Source organism: Amblyomma maculatum, chromosome 11 (genome assembly GCF_055883805.1).
Source record: "Amblyomma maculatum isolate TAMU_Amacu chromosome 11, ASM5588380v1, whole genome shotgun sequence".
Taxonomy (NCBI): Eukaryota; Metazoa; Arthropoda; class Arachnida; order Ixodida; family Ixodidae; genus Amblyomma; species Amblyomma maculatum.
In genome coordinates this window covers 71,084,737-71,103,970 of record NC_139354.1, presented here as the reverse complement: position 1 = coordinate 71,103,970, position 19,234 = coordinate 71,084,737, and the positions used below count along the sequence as shown (strand labels likewise).

General features: G+C 41.6%; 1 protein-coding gene across 1 annotated transcript in view; it reads right to left on the bottom strand.

Annotated features, from left to right (window-relative positions):
- Positions 1-10,576: 10,576 nt before the first annotated feature.
- LOC146174135 (uncharacterized) overlaps positions 10,577-19,234 on the bottom strand; it is a 38,872-nt gene continuing 30,214 nt past the window's right edge. The window contains exons 3-5 of the mRNA XM_084585325.1: positions 16,782-16,876; positions 13,580-13,672; positions 10,577-10,785 (exon numbers count right to left, since the gene is read on the bottom strand). Coding sequence (XP_084441451.1) covers positions 10,631-10,785; positions 13,580-13,672; positions 16,782-16,876 — 343 coding nt within the window. The 3' untranslated portion in view covers positions 10,577-10,630. The remainder of the gene's footprint in view (positions 10,786-13,579; positions 13,673-16,781; positions 16,877-19,234) is intronic.

Genomic DNA, 19,234 nt, shown 5'->3' with positions numbered 1-19,234 from the left:
CTGAGAAGGTGACTTGGGGATAGTTTGTAGAATCATTTATTTGTTTTGTCGATAATATTTTGATTCACCACAATATTTATTTCGCTTTTGCTTCATATATATTGATCAGATGCATATACTATAAAACACAATTTTGAACTAAACGTCTGGTAAAACGCATTAAGGAGACGTCCAGGGAAATAATATTCAGGAGATGAAATAATGAATAGTCGTAGCTTCGAGCGTATAAAAGCAATATCCCCTACGATTACCTCGCACTTGAAGACTGTTGCCTTATCATCATCATCATCATCATTATCAATCTAACAATACGCGCTGCAGGGTGAAGGCCTCTTCAATATTCCTCCAATCAATCCAGTCCTGTGCTAGCTGCATTCACTTGACCCTTGCGAACTTCTTAATCTCATCCGCCCATCTAACTTTCTGACGCCCCCGGCTACGCTTTCCTTCCCTTGGAATCTGGTTTGGTACCCTAAGCGACCATCGGTTATCCTCTCTTCGCACTACATGTCCTGCCCATGTCCATTTCTTCTTCTTGATTTCCACAGAATGTCAGTTACTTGAGTTATTTCTCTGACCTACTCTGCACGTTTCCAATCTCTTAACGCTATTTCTACCCTTTTGCTTTCCATAGCCCTCTGCGTTGTTTTCAACTTAAGTAGCACTTTGTTAGCCTTCGCGTTTCGGCCCCATATGTAAGTACAGGTAAAATACAACTGTTGTATACTTTCGTCTCCAGCGATACCGGTAAGCTGCTAGGCTTAATCTGGGAGTGCTTGCCAAATGCACTCCATCCCAATCTAATTCTCCTTGTTATTTCCCTTTCATGGTCCGGCTCAGCGGTTATTACCTGCCCTAAGTAGACAAATTCGCCTACTACTTTCAGTGCTGCGCTACTTAACGTAAACAGCTGTTCCTTCCCTAGGCTATGGAACATTACCTTAGTCTTCTGTACATTGATTTTCAAGCCTACCTTTCTACTTTTTTGGATTAGGTCATCAATCATTCTTAGCAATTCATCCCCGGAGTTACTTAGCAAGGAAATGGCATCAGCAAATCGCAGACTACTGAGGTATTCTCCATCTATCTTTATCCCTAGCTGCTCCCATTCTCAGTCTCTGAATATTTTTTCTAGGTAAGCTTTGAAATGTACTGGCGAGATCATGTCTCCTTGCCTAACACCTTTGTTTATAGGAATTTTGTTACTTTCTTTATGCAGAACTATGATTGCTATGCACTCCCTATATATATCTTCCAGCACCTTCACGTACGGCTTGTCTACACACTGGTTTTGCAATGCCTGCATACCCGCCGAGGTTTCAACTGAGTCAAATGCTTTTTTGTAATCAATCAATGCTATGTATAAGGGCTGGTTATATTCCGAGCATTTTTTTTATTATCTGGTTGATGAAATTGATATGATTGATAGTAGTGTATCATTTGACAAACCCTGCTTGATCTTTTGCATTGTTGCAGTTTAAAGTTGTCCTGATTCTATTAGCGATTACTTTGAAATACCTTATACGTAAGCTGTCTGTTACCTACTTTCATTTATCATACCTGTCCCTCATTTCCTCTTCAATTTTCTGCCTTATAGCTTGCCTACGTCTGGGCTCTGGCAGTCTTGAGGCCGAACAGTTGATTAAGACGGTGCTCGCAAAGCTTCCATTCTCAGTACTGACCACGTGCCACCTGACGCTCTCGGTATCAGAAGTCGGTCCACGTCCTCCACTATAGTTGAGGGTGGCGCTGAAGAACTCTGCCAGAATTCGGTCAAAGCCAGTGTAAACACCCGAGAAAGTGGGACATTAACAACCGTCGGTGCAGCCTGTTAAAACAGCACTGGAAGCGATATGGGGTGTAGTGGGTCCGACACCCCCCTTTGGCGTGTTGTTTTTCCTTCGAATTTTTATTTATTCTTAAAATTACTAAAAGTTTGATTCTGGTCAATTAACTTCAAATTCAAAGATAAAATGAAAACTATCCCCTGCGTTTACCTTAGACTTCCGAACGGTTGTCTCCTTTCATTATATCGCGATAAGCCTCTCATTTTTCCTTCACTTTTATGCTTATAACTTCCCCGTGTGCCGGATCTGGCAAGCTCAGGTCATAAGGTGGCGTAAGAAGGTTCTCGCACAGCTTCCATCCTACCTAATGATCGCATGCCACGTGACGATCGCGGTATGAATAGAGATTCCAATCCGCAGCTATAGGTGAGGTTGGTGCTGGTGAACACTATCAGGGATGAGTTACAACCAACGTGAATACTCAAGAAAGTGGACAGAAGGACGAAATGTGGGAGGGCAATCTTCCTGTTATGCTGCCTGATCTGCCATTGGGCGATTCAATCAAGCATGCACTGTGACGTTGCTTGTTGAATATACCATATCGAGTACTTTCACCAGCGACTTGAAGACGTTGGTGCTATCAAGAATGATTCTGGGATTGGGGCGCATTAGATGTGCCTTGTGTTGCTTGTTAACTACAAGAGCGGAGTGGCTAGGAAGAAGTGACGGTGCTCAACTAGATATCTAAAGCGCATATGCTTAATCATCGATCATACTATGCAAGAACTGTGCTTGAGATTGCATTAAGTAGCGCCTAGGTTTCAAACGAGGTCATAAGAAAGGCAGTCGGTGTATGAAGATGTTAAAAATGTTACCCTCAAGCAATGGAATGTGTCAAAATCTGATGGAGCGAAGTCTACGACGCGTGTTGTTTGTATGGTGTTTGCACAAGGCAGGGCGCTTTAACGCCTTCCACACTTTCAGCGTCTCGATTCCGATACGTCCCTTGTGGTTTCCAAGCGAACGAATTTGTGCTTTTGGTGCCGTGCTTCACGACAAACTCGACATGACTGCCGTGTCCCAAAATGTACCCAGTATCGATTGCTTTAGCACGTGCGAGAAGACTATGTGCGGTCGTATGCACAAGCAGCGGGAAATAATTTTTGGATGACCTAAATGCATTTTTCATAGACGAAGATGAAGCATAGACAGCTCCTGCATCTTCTTGGTCAGCGGTGAAGCCAGAGGAAAGCCGGGCCATGCCTATCAGCGCCAAAGCGCGGAAAACGCAACCATGAGTTGCAAAGACCAAGACTATAAGCAATTGTTAGGCCTGCAGACGCTGACACGGAGAAAGACATCATTGAGTCTAACGAGGTCATGCTACAACAACTGGTAAGTCAAACGGCCTTTCCTGCTAGTTAACGTGAGTCTGAGGGTGAGGCAAAGAGATTCCTCGGAAGCACAGGGGCGCATTCTAAGCAGACACCCTAGAAGTGGACGAAGTAGGGTCTGCTAATCGACGCTACGAAGACTTGTCGGATGCCGGTAATGATCAGTGGTTGCGGCAAATTGAACAAGAATGGAAGGAGCAAAGCGGCAAGAAAAATAAAGCCGTGGTCGTCGTCCGTCACGAGGCGCGAGGACCGCTCCCGTAGGTCCTATTGTGTCTAGTTCGCCTGAGAGCGCGCCGTTCAAAGAGGTGAGTGCCGTTCGCTCGATCCCATTTTTAAAAATGTCTGGTTCCCATAATGAGCTCGTTCGGGTTGCAACCCTAAATCTACGAGTGTTGTCTGAACAGAGAAGTCTGAGCCAGTTTTATCGCCTTGTTTTACTACATCATCTTGACGTTGTGGCAATAAGAGACCAAGCTAGAAAGTGAATATCTAACCGAGTGTATGGTGCATCCATTTAGGGCGATATATATCGCTTGTGTAAGTCATGCCGCGGGAAAGGCAGCTTGGTGCGTCTTGATAGTGCGACAAAATTGAGAGTAGTGGTTCAATTCGCGATTGGGTGTGCGGTTGGTCGATTTATTGTGTGTGACTGTGTACTGAAAATGCAGAAGTGGCAAATAGCTTATGTTTATTACCCTCGAAATCAAAGGAAATAAAAGCATTTTGAGATGCAGGTTTAATCCAGAATGGGTGAGTATTTTTCTAGATTGTAATTGCGTTTTATATGCAAGGGACAAATCAAGCCAAGCCGTTTTTCGGGTTTCACGTACAGTTGTACTTAACAACATGATAAATGACTTCGGCCTGGAAGATGTAAGTGAGTGTGCAACTGGGTCCGAACCTGCTACATTCATTTTCAAGAGAGTAGTCACGCACCAAATTAAGGTTTTACTAGAATTATTGTGTCCTTGTGGTGATTATGACGTGAACCATGTAGCCTTTTAGTGACCACTGCTTAGGTGCAGTAGCTCTTGAAAAGGCAAGACAAAAAAAAAAGTTAAATTTAGTTCGTACTTTTGGAAACTGCACGACCAGCTGTTAGGCGATGAATATTTTATACTCTGTTACCGGTGATTTGAAATGCATAGAGTCACATGTCAAAGCACAGTGCAAAGCCAGCTAATAAAAGTTTAATGAAGTCCCAAAGATGAAAGTAGTTGACAGAGCAGGTGAAATTGCCTAAATAAAAAAAGGATGTCCCAGTGCCCTAGAAATCAATCCAGAAGCACAAATGCAAGAGGAATGTCACGACCCAGGGTAAAACAGCGAAGACATACGTGACTTGAAATTCCAATTAAAAACTTTTGATCAGGACCGTTTTCAGGACACAATTGTAAGATTGAGAGCGGAGAAGCTCTTGCTTGACGAAGAATTCATAAAAAAGACCCTTAACACAGAGGTTAAGGCATGCTTGCCAAAATAATCTCTTTGAGATTGAGTAGAATGAAAAAAGTACCTGCGATTTTGCAGAAATATTAATAGCCATTGAGGCGTTTTACAATTACCTCTTTTCAGGTCATATGATTCAGTTGTATAAGTTTAAGGAAGAATTCTTTTTAGATTTACCACAATTAAATGAAGAGTCTAAGCTGTGCCTTGAGCTGTCTATTTCTGTATGCGAAGTCACCAAGGGCTATTGACGGTTTTAACAGTGGAACGTCGCCAGGCCCTAGCGGCCTTATTGCATCGTTTTACACAACGTTTAAGCATAAAAAAGCAATATTATGCGAGACTTTTACAGAAGAATATGATTGAAACTTGCAGCCCCCTTTATTCGCGTATTTGCACGGAACACTGATCCGAAGACTGATAAGAGTGTAAAAGTTAGATTTCGGGTTACCATCCAATTATTTATTGGCATGGCAAATATAGATTATAAAATAATAATGAAAATCCTTGCTGCGAGGTTACAAAGCATTAAATATTTTTGAACCCACATCAGACATGAGAAATAAAAGGTCGACCAATTGTTAATCAATCAATCAATGTGATCTTTATTTGTATATAACGAAATACGTAAAGAATATTTGGACCGATAGCCGCGGGTCTTGTACACGGTCCAGTACCAAATAAACTTGATCAGGCAGCCGTAATGAGCACACGCACACACAAAAAAAGAATAGAACAAACAAACAAACAAACAAACAGAATCAACACGCACGGAGGAAAATACAGTTCAGCAAACAATTAATATTCAAGTATCTAGGAGCATACTGGAGTGCTGCGATTGTATGAATGGTGTATTCAGACATTAGGTTGATCTATGGAAAGCATTTGGCGAGGTCTCACGTGATGTGTTTTTTGCGATACTGGAACACATAAACGTCGAATCGCTCCTGGTAGATGGCGTACGCATGGAGTACAAGAGGTGTAATACTAGGTTACTTGTGAATAACGTACTTAGAGTACATCAGTTAAGCAATCAGTGCGGCAGGGGTATCCACTGTCGCCATTGCCCTTGGGTGTATATGTCAAACATTTTTGCGGCAATTATAATTTATTTTTCTGTGTTTTCACTGCAGCAATGTGAAGTGCAAATTTTAGCATATGCCGACTAAAAGCCATATTCTGCATATATAAGGCAATGAATATGGTCAATAACTTTTGCAAGCTTAAAGAGAGTGCTGTAACTTGGAATAAATATCTGAGGTTTCGACATAAGGAATGGGAAACAAAGCCTCAAACATTCCAAAATATTACGTGGTTACTAACTCAAGGTAAGAATATTGGAGTCCCACTTGAAAACTGCAGAGATACTGGCTGGTACTGGTGACAGCAGACAAATTATGTGTGGAATAAGGCTGGAAAGGGGGACAGAACATTTGTCCATGTTTTCTCGCTCTACCACATGCAATTTACGTTCTTGTGGGTTTAGTGTGGTACGTGATGCACGTTTTCTACACTTCAAGAGTAAATAACGGAGGAGTTTTGGTGGGATTTTCCAGTTTTATCTGGGCTTCAGCTTGTGAGGAAACAAGTCGAACGAACCTTTTTCACCAAGTAGGTGACAGTGTATTGTCTTTGTCAGACTTATTTTTGCGTCAAATCCGTACGTGATGTAATTGATTCTTTTCTAATTACACTAGGTGAGGAGAAGGAGTAATATGAGGAGGAAAGGCACAGAGGTTAACCGTAAAACAAAACGGTTTGCTACCCAGTACTTGCTCTAGGCGAGAAGTTTGCTGATATTCGTGTTGTCATATGATTGTCATTTCGCTGGTGGAACGCTTGGTTATTTTTGTGAAATTATTGAAGCAACACGGCTCTTATTTATTTATTTTCATTGGATTATTTAACTAATATCACCAAAAAGGCTTTACTAAGCGCTCATTGTTATATCCTTGCCTGTTCCGGTGTACCAGTCACTATAGTTATCAGGGCCTGGTCAAAATGTATTAAAATGTATTTAAAAATGCCTGTAAACCCAGCTGTATATATGTACTTTTTAAATTGCATATTTGGGTTCTTCCCGTGAATACATGAATGGAGGAAAAAGGAACCTTTGGGCAATAAATTGCGAAGTGTATTTTGTGCAGACAACTGGAGACAGTTGAACATGTGCTTATAGATTTCAGGAATGGGCTTTTCTGTTGGGATGTCCATCAGGTAACTTTGCACAAAGATTGCCCCTTAAACCCCATGGAATTCAGTTTCTTGGCTGAAAAAAAATTTTGACTGTTTTGTATATTACGATAAGGTTATTGGTATCGCATACTGTTTGGAAAGGCCGATTGGCTGTTAACCATACTGATTTCAATGTCAGACAAATCCAAGAGTGTTTTGGGGATGCTATACGAAAGATAACTGATGTTTTGAAAACTCAGTCATGCGCACCAGAGGTTATCGATTTGCTTGCAAAAGTGAATATTTTAAGTTTTATAGTTAGGAGTACTGCATGGTGAACACGCTCATGTATGCAAAATCGACCAACCTGTGTTTTAGGCATAAAGCCAATAAAGACAAAAAAACCCTCAAGTGTATCGTAGCATATTCGCCTTGCAATCAAGGCTATGTGTACGCGTCCTGGTAGGTTCGAAGTGCTTTTATTTATATATATTTAAATCGTTGTGGATATTCGCAGTACAGCAGTAAAGACAACGCAGACACCGCCGACAATGCTACGTGGCCCTCTCGCTATTGCCTGCTGTACCGTATAGAGGCTGCGGAGTCCGCGTGGCGCTACTGTGACATAACACGCGGGGCACCTGTTGCTAGGCGTATGAGCAGTAGCAAATCTGGTTGCGCACAGCGACCTGAACTTCAGATGGCGTAGTGAAGCTTTGGCTTCGAAATTGCCGGAACAATGCCGGTGCATCATCACAGTATGATATGCGATACCGTTTGATAACCTGACCGCCCAGCCTCATTTTCCTCTGCCTTGTACGCCCAAGTAAATTCTGTCCGAAAGTGCTCACTTTTAATATGACCAAATGGTGGTCTGTAGGGTTTAACATGCCAAAGCGGCTCAGGCTATGAGAGACGCCGTTGTGGAGGACTCCGGAAATTTCTACAACCTGGATATTTAACGCGCACTGATATCACATAGCACATGGGCGCCTGGCTTTTCGCCGCCGGCGAAAAGGTGCCGCCGAGGCCGGAATTCCATCAGCATCCCTGGGAACGGTAGTCGAGCGCCGAAACTACTGCGCCACCCAGGCGGGGCTAACACAACCTAACAGAACGAACATTTGTCACCTTGTGAATAATGTTTTGAATACTCAGTCTTGTCTACCTCAGTTTATCGATGTATTTGAGTATTGCACGTAAACCTTTTCATTTTGGAAAATTTAACAGAATGTGTTGGTTGTGAAATAAATTCATTAAGACAAAAAAGTCGATGTAGCTAAGACGTAACAGGCACTAGACGCGACAATCGGAGATCGCGGGTTCGACATCCACCTTCGGCGGATAGTTTTGCTTCGAATTTTTTTCAACTGCTGTTCTCCCTAAAATCACTACAGGACTAATTCCGGTCAGTAGTAATTTCAAAAGTACAAAACATATCTCCTACATTTACCTTGGACTCGAGGACTGCTGCCTATCTTCATTGTATCATAACGAGACCCTCATTTCCCTTTCATTCCTAATTAGTTGCTGGCCAGGGTCTCAACTCTGACAATCTTGAGGCTAAAAGGGGGTGTAAGAAGGTTCTCGCACAGATTCCACCCTTTCATTGCACAGAAAAAACCTGATGGCTTTGGTTTAACGCATTTGTTTTTACGCCAAGTGGTTAACAGTTATAGTTTATTTCATAAAACGAAGGATCCGTTTTTATGAACTATGTGTCAGGTTAGTTTAAGCAAGGTTTTTCAAATTTAGTTGACCATTCGAAGGAGAATTTTTAGAATCCTTAAAAAATCTACATGTCACGTCGTATCTTGCATGCCCAATCTTTGTTTGAATCATTATCAGCTGTGTCGTTTTGTCAACACGTTTAACAGTTTGTAGCCACTCTGCCACTGATCGTTTAAGCCAATCGTAAAGGTTTCTTGTGAATCGACCACCGCTGGACCAGGGAATTGCAATGCGGAATGAGAACTACATTTCAAACAGGCCTGTGAAGGATATAAGGTTTTTTTCAAAAGCAACACTCCGACAGCTAAAGATAGACCTTGGTTGGCCGATGCTACGCCGTTAAGAGGAACTATGGTCTCCTCATAAAAAAAAAAATTGTCTCCACCGGAAATCAAACCTTCATTCGAGCCTCAATCGCTCGGATCCGGAGCCGAGTGCTTTAGCCAATTGAGCCACTCGCGTGATTGATTCCCACCTCAATTCTCCCTATCTAGCGTGAGGATGACAATATCCCACCACCTATCTTCCCTTACGGTTCACGGTTCCCTTATGGCACAGTTTGGGTGTTCACAAAACCAGTAAAAGAGACTATGCCTATCCTTTTCTGTGAATTAGTTATTAATTATTAAGTGAATCTTGATCTCGTAATGAAGATAACAGACTAGTCAGCAGCGTATTTCGGGCGAGCGTGTACTCAGCATTGGACACAGCTGGTTTGAAATACATTACATCGCATTGGCTTGAACTGGTGTGGATTGGACTGGTTTCAATTTACTTCTGTAGAAAAACCTCTTCGAGGGGCGCTCTTATAAGCAGTAAGTGGCCCATAAGTATGACGCCAAAGACGATGAAGAGAAGAAAGTAAGAAAGGCGTGGGCAAGGCAGACTCGGATAGCCCTCGACGAGAGACGACTCGGCTGGCAACCCGAGTGAGCAGGCCTGGGCAATTCCGCCACAGACGTCCGGCTTTCAGTTCTGGATTGACCCGTTCTTGACTCCAGTCGCATGTTCCTGAGCTACAGGTCTCAGGCGTAGCTGGATTTGCACTTTCCCAGCAGCTGTGATCATGTGGCCACTAGCCAGTGGCCGAACGCATGTTGCCGGCGTCTCTACCAGACGCTGCTCCCGCCACCTGAAGTGCGCGTACGAGACGCATAGTTGCCTCATCCAGACTGCAGCCCAGAGGCCCGCTGTAGCGCTGCCGCTGAGCCAACAGGTCGATTCGGGACGCACCCAGAAACGCCACTCCGCCGATGCCAAGACAGACCACTCCGCCAGAACACAAACACATAAGTGGACAGTTCCCTTTCCTTTGTAGATTGTTCTCCCGTTCGTTGTGTTTTTCCAGTTACTTTTTCTTGATGTACATGTTGTTTTTTCTTAGCTGTTAAATTATATTGTTTTTTTTTTTTCAAGTACCACCGCCTCGTGTGCTGATTTCGTATCTCTAATACCGAGAACCTTCACAATCACATATATATATATATATATATATATATATATATATATATATATATATATATATATATATATATATATATATATATATATATATATTTTTTTTTAGCGCACGCGAGAACATGCGTCGATGGCACCGGCAATTGTTTGGTTTATGTCAATTTGCCGGCACACCCAGAGAGATCAAAATCTTGGGGGCATATATAGTGCTTCTTACTTGGGCCGCATGCCCAATTTTGTAAAGCTGATGTACTGGTCACCAAAAAGTATTGGGTAAAATTGTGATTTATGATGATCTCATGAAGATGTCTTGAATCCTCTGTTCTCCTTTCTGAAACTAAAAAGTTAGCAAATATTTATTTTTCTCTTACGTGAGCCTAGTTTTTCGCCTTATATTTCTATTATGCGGTCATAAAATAAATTCTCCCCTATTGCTGGATGGTAACAATGACTACAGAAACATTCGCTTCGTGCCAGTAATTATGGCTTTGGCTGATAATTGCAACAGTTTATAAAGAAATGTTGAAACATTAAGTAACAGGCACTTTCGATGGAATGTTTGTCGATGGAATTCTATCATACATTTTCAGTACATTACTTTTGGCAGCAGGTTTATTAACCAGATTTGGAAGTTCATCTGCCCCATTCGACTATGTGCGGAATTCGCGTCGGGCATCCTTGGTGATACATATTCCAGCTCTCTTGTGGACAGTTCTGCGTGTAGACACTGATGCAGGCCCGTGGAACTACACGACCGATTGTGAGGCTTGACTGGAGTAGCCGGCATGCTGTTGAGAGAAGAAATTTTTTTTTTGCCTGTAATCGGATTGTCACCTGAGGAACAACTTTTTCAGTATTCAATGTCCCTAGGAATATATAAACGTATATGACACTTTGACATTTAGGGCTTCTGCCTCTGGGCAACGTAGTGTGGTCATACTACCCATGCGTGGAGGTAAACGTCAATAATTTACATGTATGGCAGAATATTAGTTATAGAGAAATAGCTCCAGTAATTTCAACCACACTAGTTTTATTACCGGGTGTTCCCGTAGCATATCAGAGGACTTCAGTATTTTGTGGGAAAACGTTTTTTGATAGGTGTGTACAACACACGGAAAGTATTCGCAAGAATAGAGAATCTCCTTTGAATGTCATACGAAAGTGTATACTGCGGCGGATCAACCTTGCAATTCAGTCAGAACGACTGGCTTATTTCCGTTCCCTGACGGTAGTAGTAGTAGGGCACTAGTGATTCGCCACTTAAAAAAAAAATTGGTAGCTAGACAATATGAAGTGCAGTAGTGCGGAGAGGAGATGAAATATGTAAAAATAATAGTAGGGCGGTGTGTTCTAATTTGAAGGTCATAATGTTTAGATTAACAGTGGTCATAATGTTTAGATACACCTATCAAAATCCTCGCCTTGTTTTGAAACTGAGCTGTAATCTACAAGGTTGTTTAATTTCAATCGAATTTGAAACCGGCGAAATATGATATAATGTTTTAAAAATTTTTGAAATATATTATGAAACTTTTTCTCTTTTTCTTCTCTGCTTAAGGAACATTTTGGAAATGATGAACAGTGACAGCCCTAAAATCATTGTTATTGTCCTTATACCTCAGGCGTTGTTCTGAACCAAAGCATTAGGAGCGGCTGTAACCATTCCTTTTTCAAATATATGTGCAAATCGGAATGTCAGATTTTAACCATTGTGCACACCGCACACGCAACAAAACATAATGCGCCTCCACATTAAACGCTGCTGACAAGTTTATATTAGAACTGAGAAAAAAAAAACTCACAAAAAGCGTTGTGTAATCTTGAACGAATGCAGGAAACTGTTTTCGCTCGAAGAAAAGGTGTTCTGAGAAATCACGACTCGAAGATTTGCCTTCAGTAAAGCTGTGCTAAAATGTTCCTGTTACGTAGTCTACCATCCCTTCGCTGTTCCTGGTAAATCCTTTTCGTTTACTTCCCTGTGCCTTTTTTCTTTGGTGCTTTCTAGAGATGCCCAAAAGCCAGCCTTTTTATTTCAATTCGGTTGACATTTTGGGGCATGTTTCATGTTCACGTTTAGGGAGAATTCACTCTTGAGTGGATTAGGACGACTTTGCGCCAGTGCTGTTTGCGCAGTACAGTTATCACGCAACTCAAAAGATATGGCTGAAGGTAACAAAGTAGACGCATTAAATCAGAACTAACGATGGCCAAAATCACACCAGACGCCAAGAAACGGTTCGCACCAAAACCGCTTTTCATGATGCTGACGCTGGGCTGCAACTGCGTCACAGAAAACACTAAAAATGTTCTGGATATATTTCCTCGAATATAATAACGTAAACGCTTTTATGAGCTGTGAAGTGAAGAATAAAAACTGAAACACCACTGCCTGTTACAAAACTATGTAGTGAATATGCGGGGTCGCGGGTGTCAGCGTGTTTGGCGCCAGTTTTAAATACCCTCTGGTGCGTATCTTCGGTTTACCATAAGATGAAGCATTTTCTATGAATGGTGGCATATTTTATTTCGTCGAGATATGAAAGATGCATTTTTTTTTCTGTTTAGCCCTCGGTCGCCCATAAATATTTGGCACCCGAATGAGATAATCCGATTGGTCAACAGGGCTCATGCATGTACTACAGTACGGTAATTCGAAACTGATCCACGGCCACAGGAGTGTTATTACTTATCATTTATTACACTCGCCTAATAATAATTCATTAGGAAAACGAATCCTATTAAACTGCGGCATGAGTACTAAGATGGATGGATGGATGGAATATAGGAGCGTCCCCTTTGAAACGGGGTGGTAGCAGTAGCTATCATGCTCATTTTCCTCCATATATCTTAATTATTGATTTAGAATGGTTAACTAAACCATCATTCTATTTATTAAATTTTGCTCCTACATTACTAACATTATGTCTCTTCTCTGCTTTTAAGCCACCAATCTTCAAGTCGTAATTTGCTAGTTTCCACCGCCGGTTTATTCACCCGGCCACTGTTATCTCTAAACCCCAGAGCATCAGGAACAGTGATTGCGCCTGCATCAACTTCCGGATGGATACCATTGCATTCGAGTATAATATGGTCAATTGTTTCACTGGAGTTTCCGCATACAGCACATGCGTCATCTCCATTGTTAAACTTCTTTTTGTAGCTGCGTGTTCTAAGGCACCCTGATCTAGCTTCAAAAAGTAGGGCACTGCCTCTTGAGTTATCAAAGAAATCTTCCTTCCTGATCTGCATTTTCCACTTTCGGCATAATTCCACACTCTGTTTTTTTTTTCCATCGAATTTATCCAATTTTTACCTTTTTAAGATATGGCGTGATAATTTGTAGCGCTATATCTTCAGGCAGCTGTTTGTGCACGACCCTGTGCTTCGGGTTGCTTTATTTGCTCCACCATTCGCACGAAGACTGCCCTTTTTACAAACTAGTAAAGTGAAGGCAAACCTGAAAATTGCCGAAATGAATAATGCAGCATCTTGCGTCGAATGGGAATAACAGTTGCTAGGAAGAATTGGATTGTTGTTTGGAAATTTAAAACATATAAATCCTTTGGTGCGGAAACTTACCTCTTTTACCAAATCCACCATCATTAGTTACGAGCACAAAACAGCGGTTCTCTGTGTCGGCGTACATTAACTTGAATGTAACAAAAGGGCCTCCTGGATATTCAAGAAGTTGAAGACAAAACGATGCAGTAAACTTACTCTTAAGACCCAAATTGGTAAGCTAAATTATCGAATGCTTACTCAAGGCAATTCAATGTAGGCCTTAAAGTAAAATACTGCGTAAAATATTCCTGTTTAGTAAAATATTAGTTAATACTGATATATACTTCAAACACTAATCGATTACGAGTCAGGAGCAGGTATAGACCCAGTAAATAGGTGAAATGCCGCGCAAGCTAACTTGAGTAGCGAGCAGTGAAGATATTTACTATTCCTTCAATGCATCTAATCTAATGTATAACTTAGGTAGAGTAAAAAATGAAGATTCCAACTTATCACGATATAGCTGTAAGTCCTCCACAGGAGGACATTTACGTCATTCACCAGTAGGGCGCCATATGTAGCTCGTGGCTACACCGCTGACTTGAAAAAACGTCTAGGTGGCAGCTAAGACCCATTAATAGTTTCTATTATGCCGCACCACGTCCGTACATTTTTGGTTTGGCAGGGTATAGAATTTTACCTCTAATTTTACCTCTTGTGGCAATTTTTTTGCCCAGCTTTTGGAAGGACCCTTCGAGACATTTTATAACACATTTTGCTGCACCTTACGCATCCTTGTACACAATTCTGCTAGAATGGCTTCTTGTCTGCACGTAACACTCTGTACAAACTCTGCGCTGGACAAAAATGCTCTTTCTTTATCTTCATTCTGAAACCATTATATAAGTAGGATTTGATGTTTTTTTTCTCCATTGGAGCGAAACAAACTACCCGGCACTTAACAGCCCTTGATAGTAAAGAGGCAAAAGCCTTTGTGTCTAATGCTATTATAATGTCTATCTGAAGGGGCACATTTTATGGCACACTTTGAGACTGTTGATTTACTTTCCTGATCGATTGGTGGATATTTCGGATGCAACTATCATCTTGAGGAAAGAAGAGTACCTGTGTCTTGTGACTTCATGGGTCGGTGAAATGTTTCCTGATTATACTTCCTGTACACTGCACCATCACACTAGAAAGGCATTCGTTGTCGGTCAAGTTACAAGAGGGCCTGCTGTCATCGCTATTCTCATTACCACTAACTGCATCACCCCCTCATTGCTACTATCAATGTTACGCAACTCAAGAAGATATACGAAATGTTTCCCACTGGCCTGTCATGCAGTAGTGGTTATCACTCTCGACTGCGTATCCGAAGGGTAGTGGTTTGCTTCCTGGTGGCGACAACAGACATATGCAGCACAAGCCATCAACCCAATAATGCAGTGTGTTGGCAATTCGTTGGTCGTATGTAGGTCCGGACATTACTGGCACAGGACGAATATTGCGCCGATGGATTTTGCTGCTCGGGGAGAGCGCACAATTCAAGGAAGGCTTGTGACTGATGTGCTAGACATGTGAGGTGAGCGTAAAGTTATGCCTCGAAAGCTCTAATTGTGTAAAACGGTTGCTCCTGCTGCGAAGCTATGGATATGACCATAATTCTTCTCACCTGCTTATTTGCTTCTTTCATGACATCTTTCTGCAGTCTTTCACTAATTATCAACAGAATATTGTTCGATTACTTCATTATATCAATACGCCCGGAAACTGATAGAACACGCTGTTATTTAATGTGCAATACGATGTCGCCTGGGCAGCCTCGGCTTGATGGGTTTGGCTAGTACCGAATGCCGTAGAGCATTGGATTCTTCTCTTAAAGTTGTGGCTGTCACTGGAAGCCGCTGCCAACGCTCTCGTGACAAGAGGTCTTGACGCTTCGAAATTATCCAACCAATTATCAGCTGCCGGCAGTGCAATCTGATAGCCAGATCTTTTATTGTCATGCACGTGTTTTTGTTCTAGTGTAGACGATATATTTTATAGGATTTTCAGTTTCCAGAGAGTAGCGCACATCCTGCTATCTCAACCGTTGCGAAGCTCCAATGTTTAAGTATCAATTTACGGTTTATTTACCACCCCATCTCTTTAGGTAGTGCTCATGCAGTATACTAGACCAAAATTTTGCAGCTGTTCGAATTGCCTTGATCCAGTTATTTCTTACATGTTGCATGCTTTACGTAAATGGCTGTGTCGAGGAACACATTAACAACTTTTTCACAGAAAACATTCAGCATTTCTTCATCATCATTCATTAGCCGACAGCAATTTCATAATTTCGCAAATGCATTTCAAAACCCCGCTTGGACTTCTTAAGGCAAGTAGACTTCTGAGGGGGTTTTGAGTCTGCTGGAATATTTTCTTTTTAGGAATTTATAACTCGTAAATACTATCGCGCTGCTTCGCCACTATGCCTGATCTGCTGTAATGGGCTCTAGTAATTAGTATTATGGTCTTTTTAGTTCTTATTTACATTATCTATCCAATCTGTTTACATTTATTGGACTGAGGTGCTTGTTCGCATAAGTACACATAACATAATTTTTTTGCACATGTACGCCATGAACGCCGAATACCCCTGTGTTTATCCAATTACGCACGCTTGTAAACTAGCAAAATACTAAGCCATTTTGAGCACTGGTACGACAATTGAAAGGGCCGTAATTACTTGTACAAACAGTGAAAATCGAATCGTTTCTTTGTGACAAAACTACTAAAACAATGTTATATAAATGGTTGCTAATATTGCCTCTAACGGGAAGCGTATGAGCCATAACTATGCCAACTAGTTGCTCAGAGCCCCAGATGAAAGAAAGAGAGAAGAGATAGAACAACAAGAAGAAGCCGGTCAAATGTAGCAAAAAAATTCGGAAGATGCTAAGAAGACATGTCGAACCACCAATCAAACTATACGGTTTGCAGGCAATGCAGCTGTGACAAGAACGACCTAGTCAATGAGTCACTGAGTTATTGACTGCATGAGTCGGACTTAGTTAACAATCGGTATGATATCTTTCTCTAAGCACATCCACCCTTCATCAAGTTGAGCCGTTATCAATTCTTATTTAGTTCGAGCTTATTTATTCATTTGTTTACCCATTATTTCCTCTTTGAAGTGCCTCTGCTCTCAAGGGCACTACAATATAAGCACCAAATTCAACACTGAGCCTGTAATATTTAGATAAGTGTGCGTTATAGAAGTTTGCATATTACTTACTTTGCGATGTCCGAAAAGTCATGGCATTAGGGTAGTGACGGGGGCCAGTTTGTGTTGCAGTAATTGCTAGACTTAATGTGGTGACAAACGCTTGCCTATGATAAAAAAATGTGATTAAATTCGGGCAGTCTTCACAAAAAATTTATTGGCAAATGGCGTGAGGGGGGAAGGAAGAATATTAGATACTGTACAGCACTCACAATTGGGTCCGCGCAGCCTTTGTGGCGAAGTAGACAATATATCTGAATTCTCCATCACTGACAGAGCTCAACTTCATCATCGCTTGACATATGGGTCTAGGCAGTATGGTGTTTTTTCTGCTCTGCCTCATAACGAACATCAGCTCAGGAACGGCCGTAAACTGGACATGAGCAATATAAATTGTATTTTGAACAACATGGCGCATATTTCATTTTTTTTTTTAATTAGCAACCCTAATAATACTCGCATTATCATATGTACTGCCAAAGCGTACAGACTATCCGTACAGCCTGAAGCAGTACAATGAAATACCTTACAATTATGGTAATATTTTTAAAAATGGATATGAAAACAAATTAGAGATAAGAACTCAAATCTACTGAGGTTGGAAATCTGGTCTAGTGCGAATATTTATATGTACATATACGTTAGTCGTCATAGTTACGCTCAATAAAACATCAAAAGTAGACTAAATGCCCTTGTCCACTAAGACCTCTGAAAAAAATTGCATCCTGTTTTTGTCATTTAGTATTGACCTGAAGAAAAGTTAATTAAGGTCTTTTACATCCTCGTAAAAAACAGTTGAATGGAATGTTCATCAAACTACACATTACGCAAATTATATAAAAGGCCTTTAAAGGGATCATGACAACTAGCATTTGAGAATTAAGTGACTACTGCATTCTACGCCGCACATGTTAAATTGTAAATCCTAGACATTTGAGCTCATTCAGTGCAGTAAATATTTTAAACCATTTTTGCTTATTTCGAAAGCAGCGTCATGAGCCGGCAATCAAAGGCCGCTAACCCGACAACGACCGATCATCCACATGCCCTCTGCTATTCCAGGTGTAGGCTGCACGCGTGCACGCAAGCCATGTACGGCGGTCTGTTGTTTCTTCAGCAAAACAATTTTAATTGGGTATTATGTTTTTCATTGAAAAGCCTTCATTATAAGTTGCGACCTTAGAGGTCGTGAGACCTGTTTCAGGCTTCCACTTAGAGATCGTCAGTGAGTCAGGAATTGAATGTTTTTGCTATATTATTTAAGCATACCATTAGAACAATATTGTTTGTATGTTATGGGAGTTTCTTGCTTTAGAAACAAGCGCTCCCACGCATAAAAAGATACATGTCCAATGTTTCCTACTGCTGTTTTCGCCACGAAAGGAGTGAGGGTTAAGCATTGTTTTGCTCACTGTGAGCTATTGGCCTGTCGCTTTTTTATTCTTAAAACTATGAGAAAAACCGTGACAAGCAAACGGTGGCGCGAGAGCACACTTTGAAACATTATGGTAGCAGACAAAACTGTTGAACGATGTGGCGCCTCTTGATTTGCTATTATATGGGGGTTTTAGTCCAGTTTAATAATTTTCGGTTGGTACTGCAATTTTGTAAAACTATGTTCAGTCTGGCCCCGGCCAGCGCAAGAAGGTTCGCGCCGCAGCTGCGAAAGAAGTAATAGCGGCAGTACCTGGAAAAACAACCTTTCCTGGTACTGCCGCTTTTACTTCTTTTGCAGGCCACAGAATCCCTGGTTGCAGGCTGGTAAGCACTGAAGATTTTTTTTTTTTCACTTTATAACCCAATTTCTTCTCACCCATCCTCTCCTCCCCACTCCTTCACACCCACTTTCTCCTCCCCAGCTTTTCTGCTTTTCTTCTTCGGAAGCAAAAGCGTATATAAACCCCTGCCAGTGATGATCGCTATGCCCAGACGAACACAAGACCACTTGTCGAAACGTTGGCTCATCTGCGAACTGAGGCGTACCCCAATTACCCTTGTTCAGTTCTTTTTCATACTCCACTGGCTAAGACACTAGACAAAGGGCAGGAGCTACACCTCTTCAAGCTACATATATTATGTTGAGGCATGAAAAGGAAAGAAAAATAAAGAGCCTCTGCCCAAGCTACAGACCAACTTTTACAACAGACGAAAACAACAGGCCATCGATCCAGAGTCATTTTACTAAAAATGCAAGTTCTGCATTATGAAGGCGGACCTGTACGGTAATATGTGGGCCTGCCAAAGCAATCAGGCTGTCAAAATTATTAGCCAGCCAACGAAGGATGGTAAGAGTCAGCTTTTACCAGCTCGGATTCAAGGAGTGAAAACAAACTCGTCTAAAGAGCGCGAACTGCAGCCTGCGCAAATGGGGTTTTGTAGTGACTCCAACCGCCGCTACAAACTCTTAACATTTTATTTAAAATATTTTCACCAGCCGTAGTCCCGTTATCAAAACGCGTATCGCG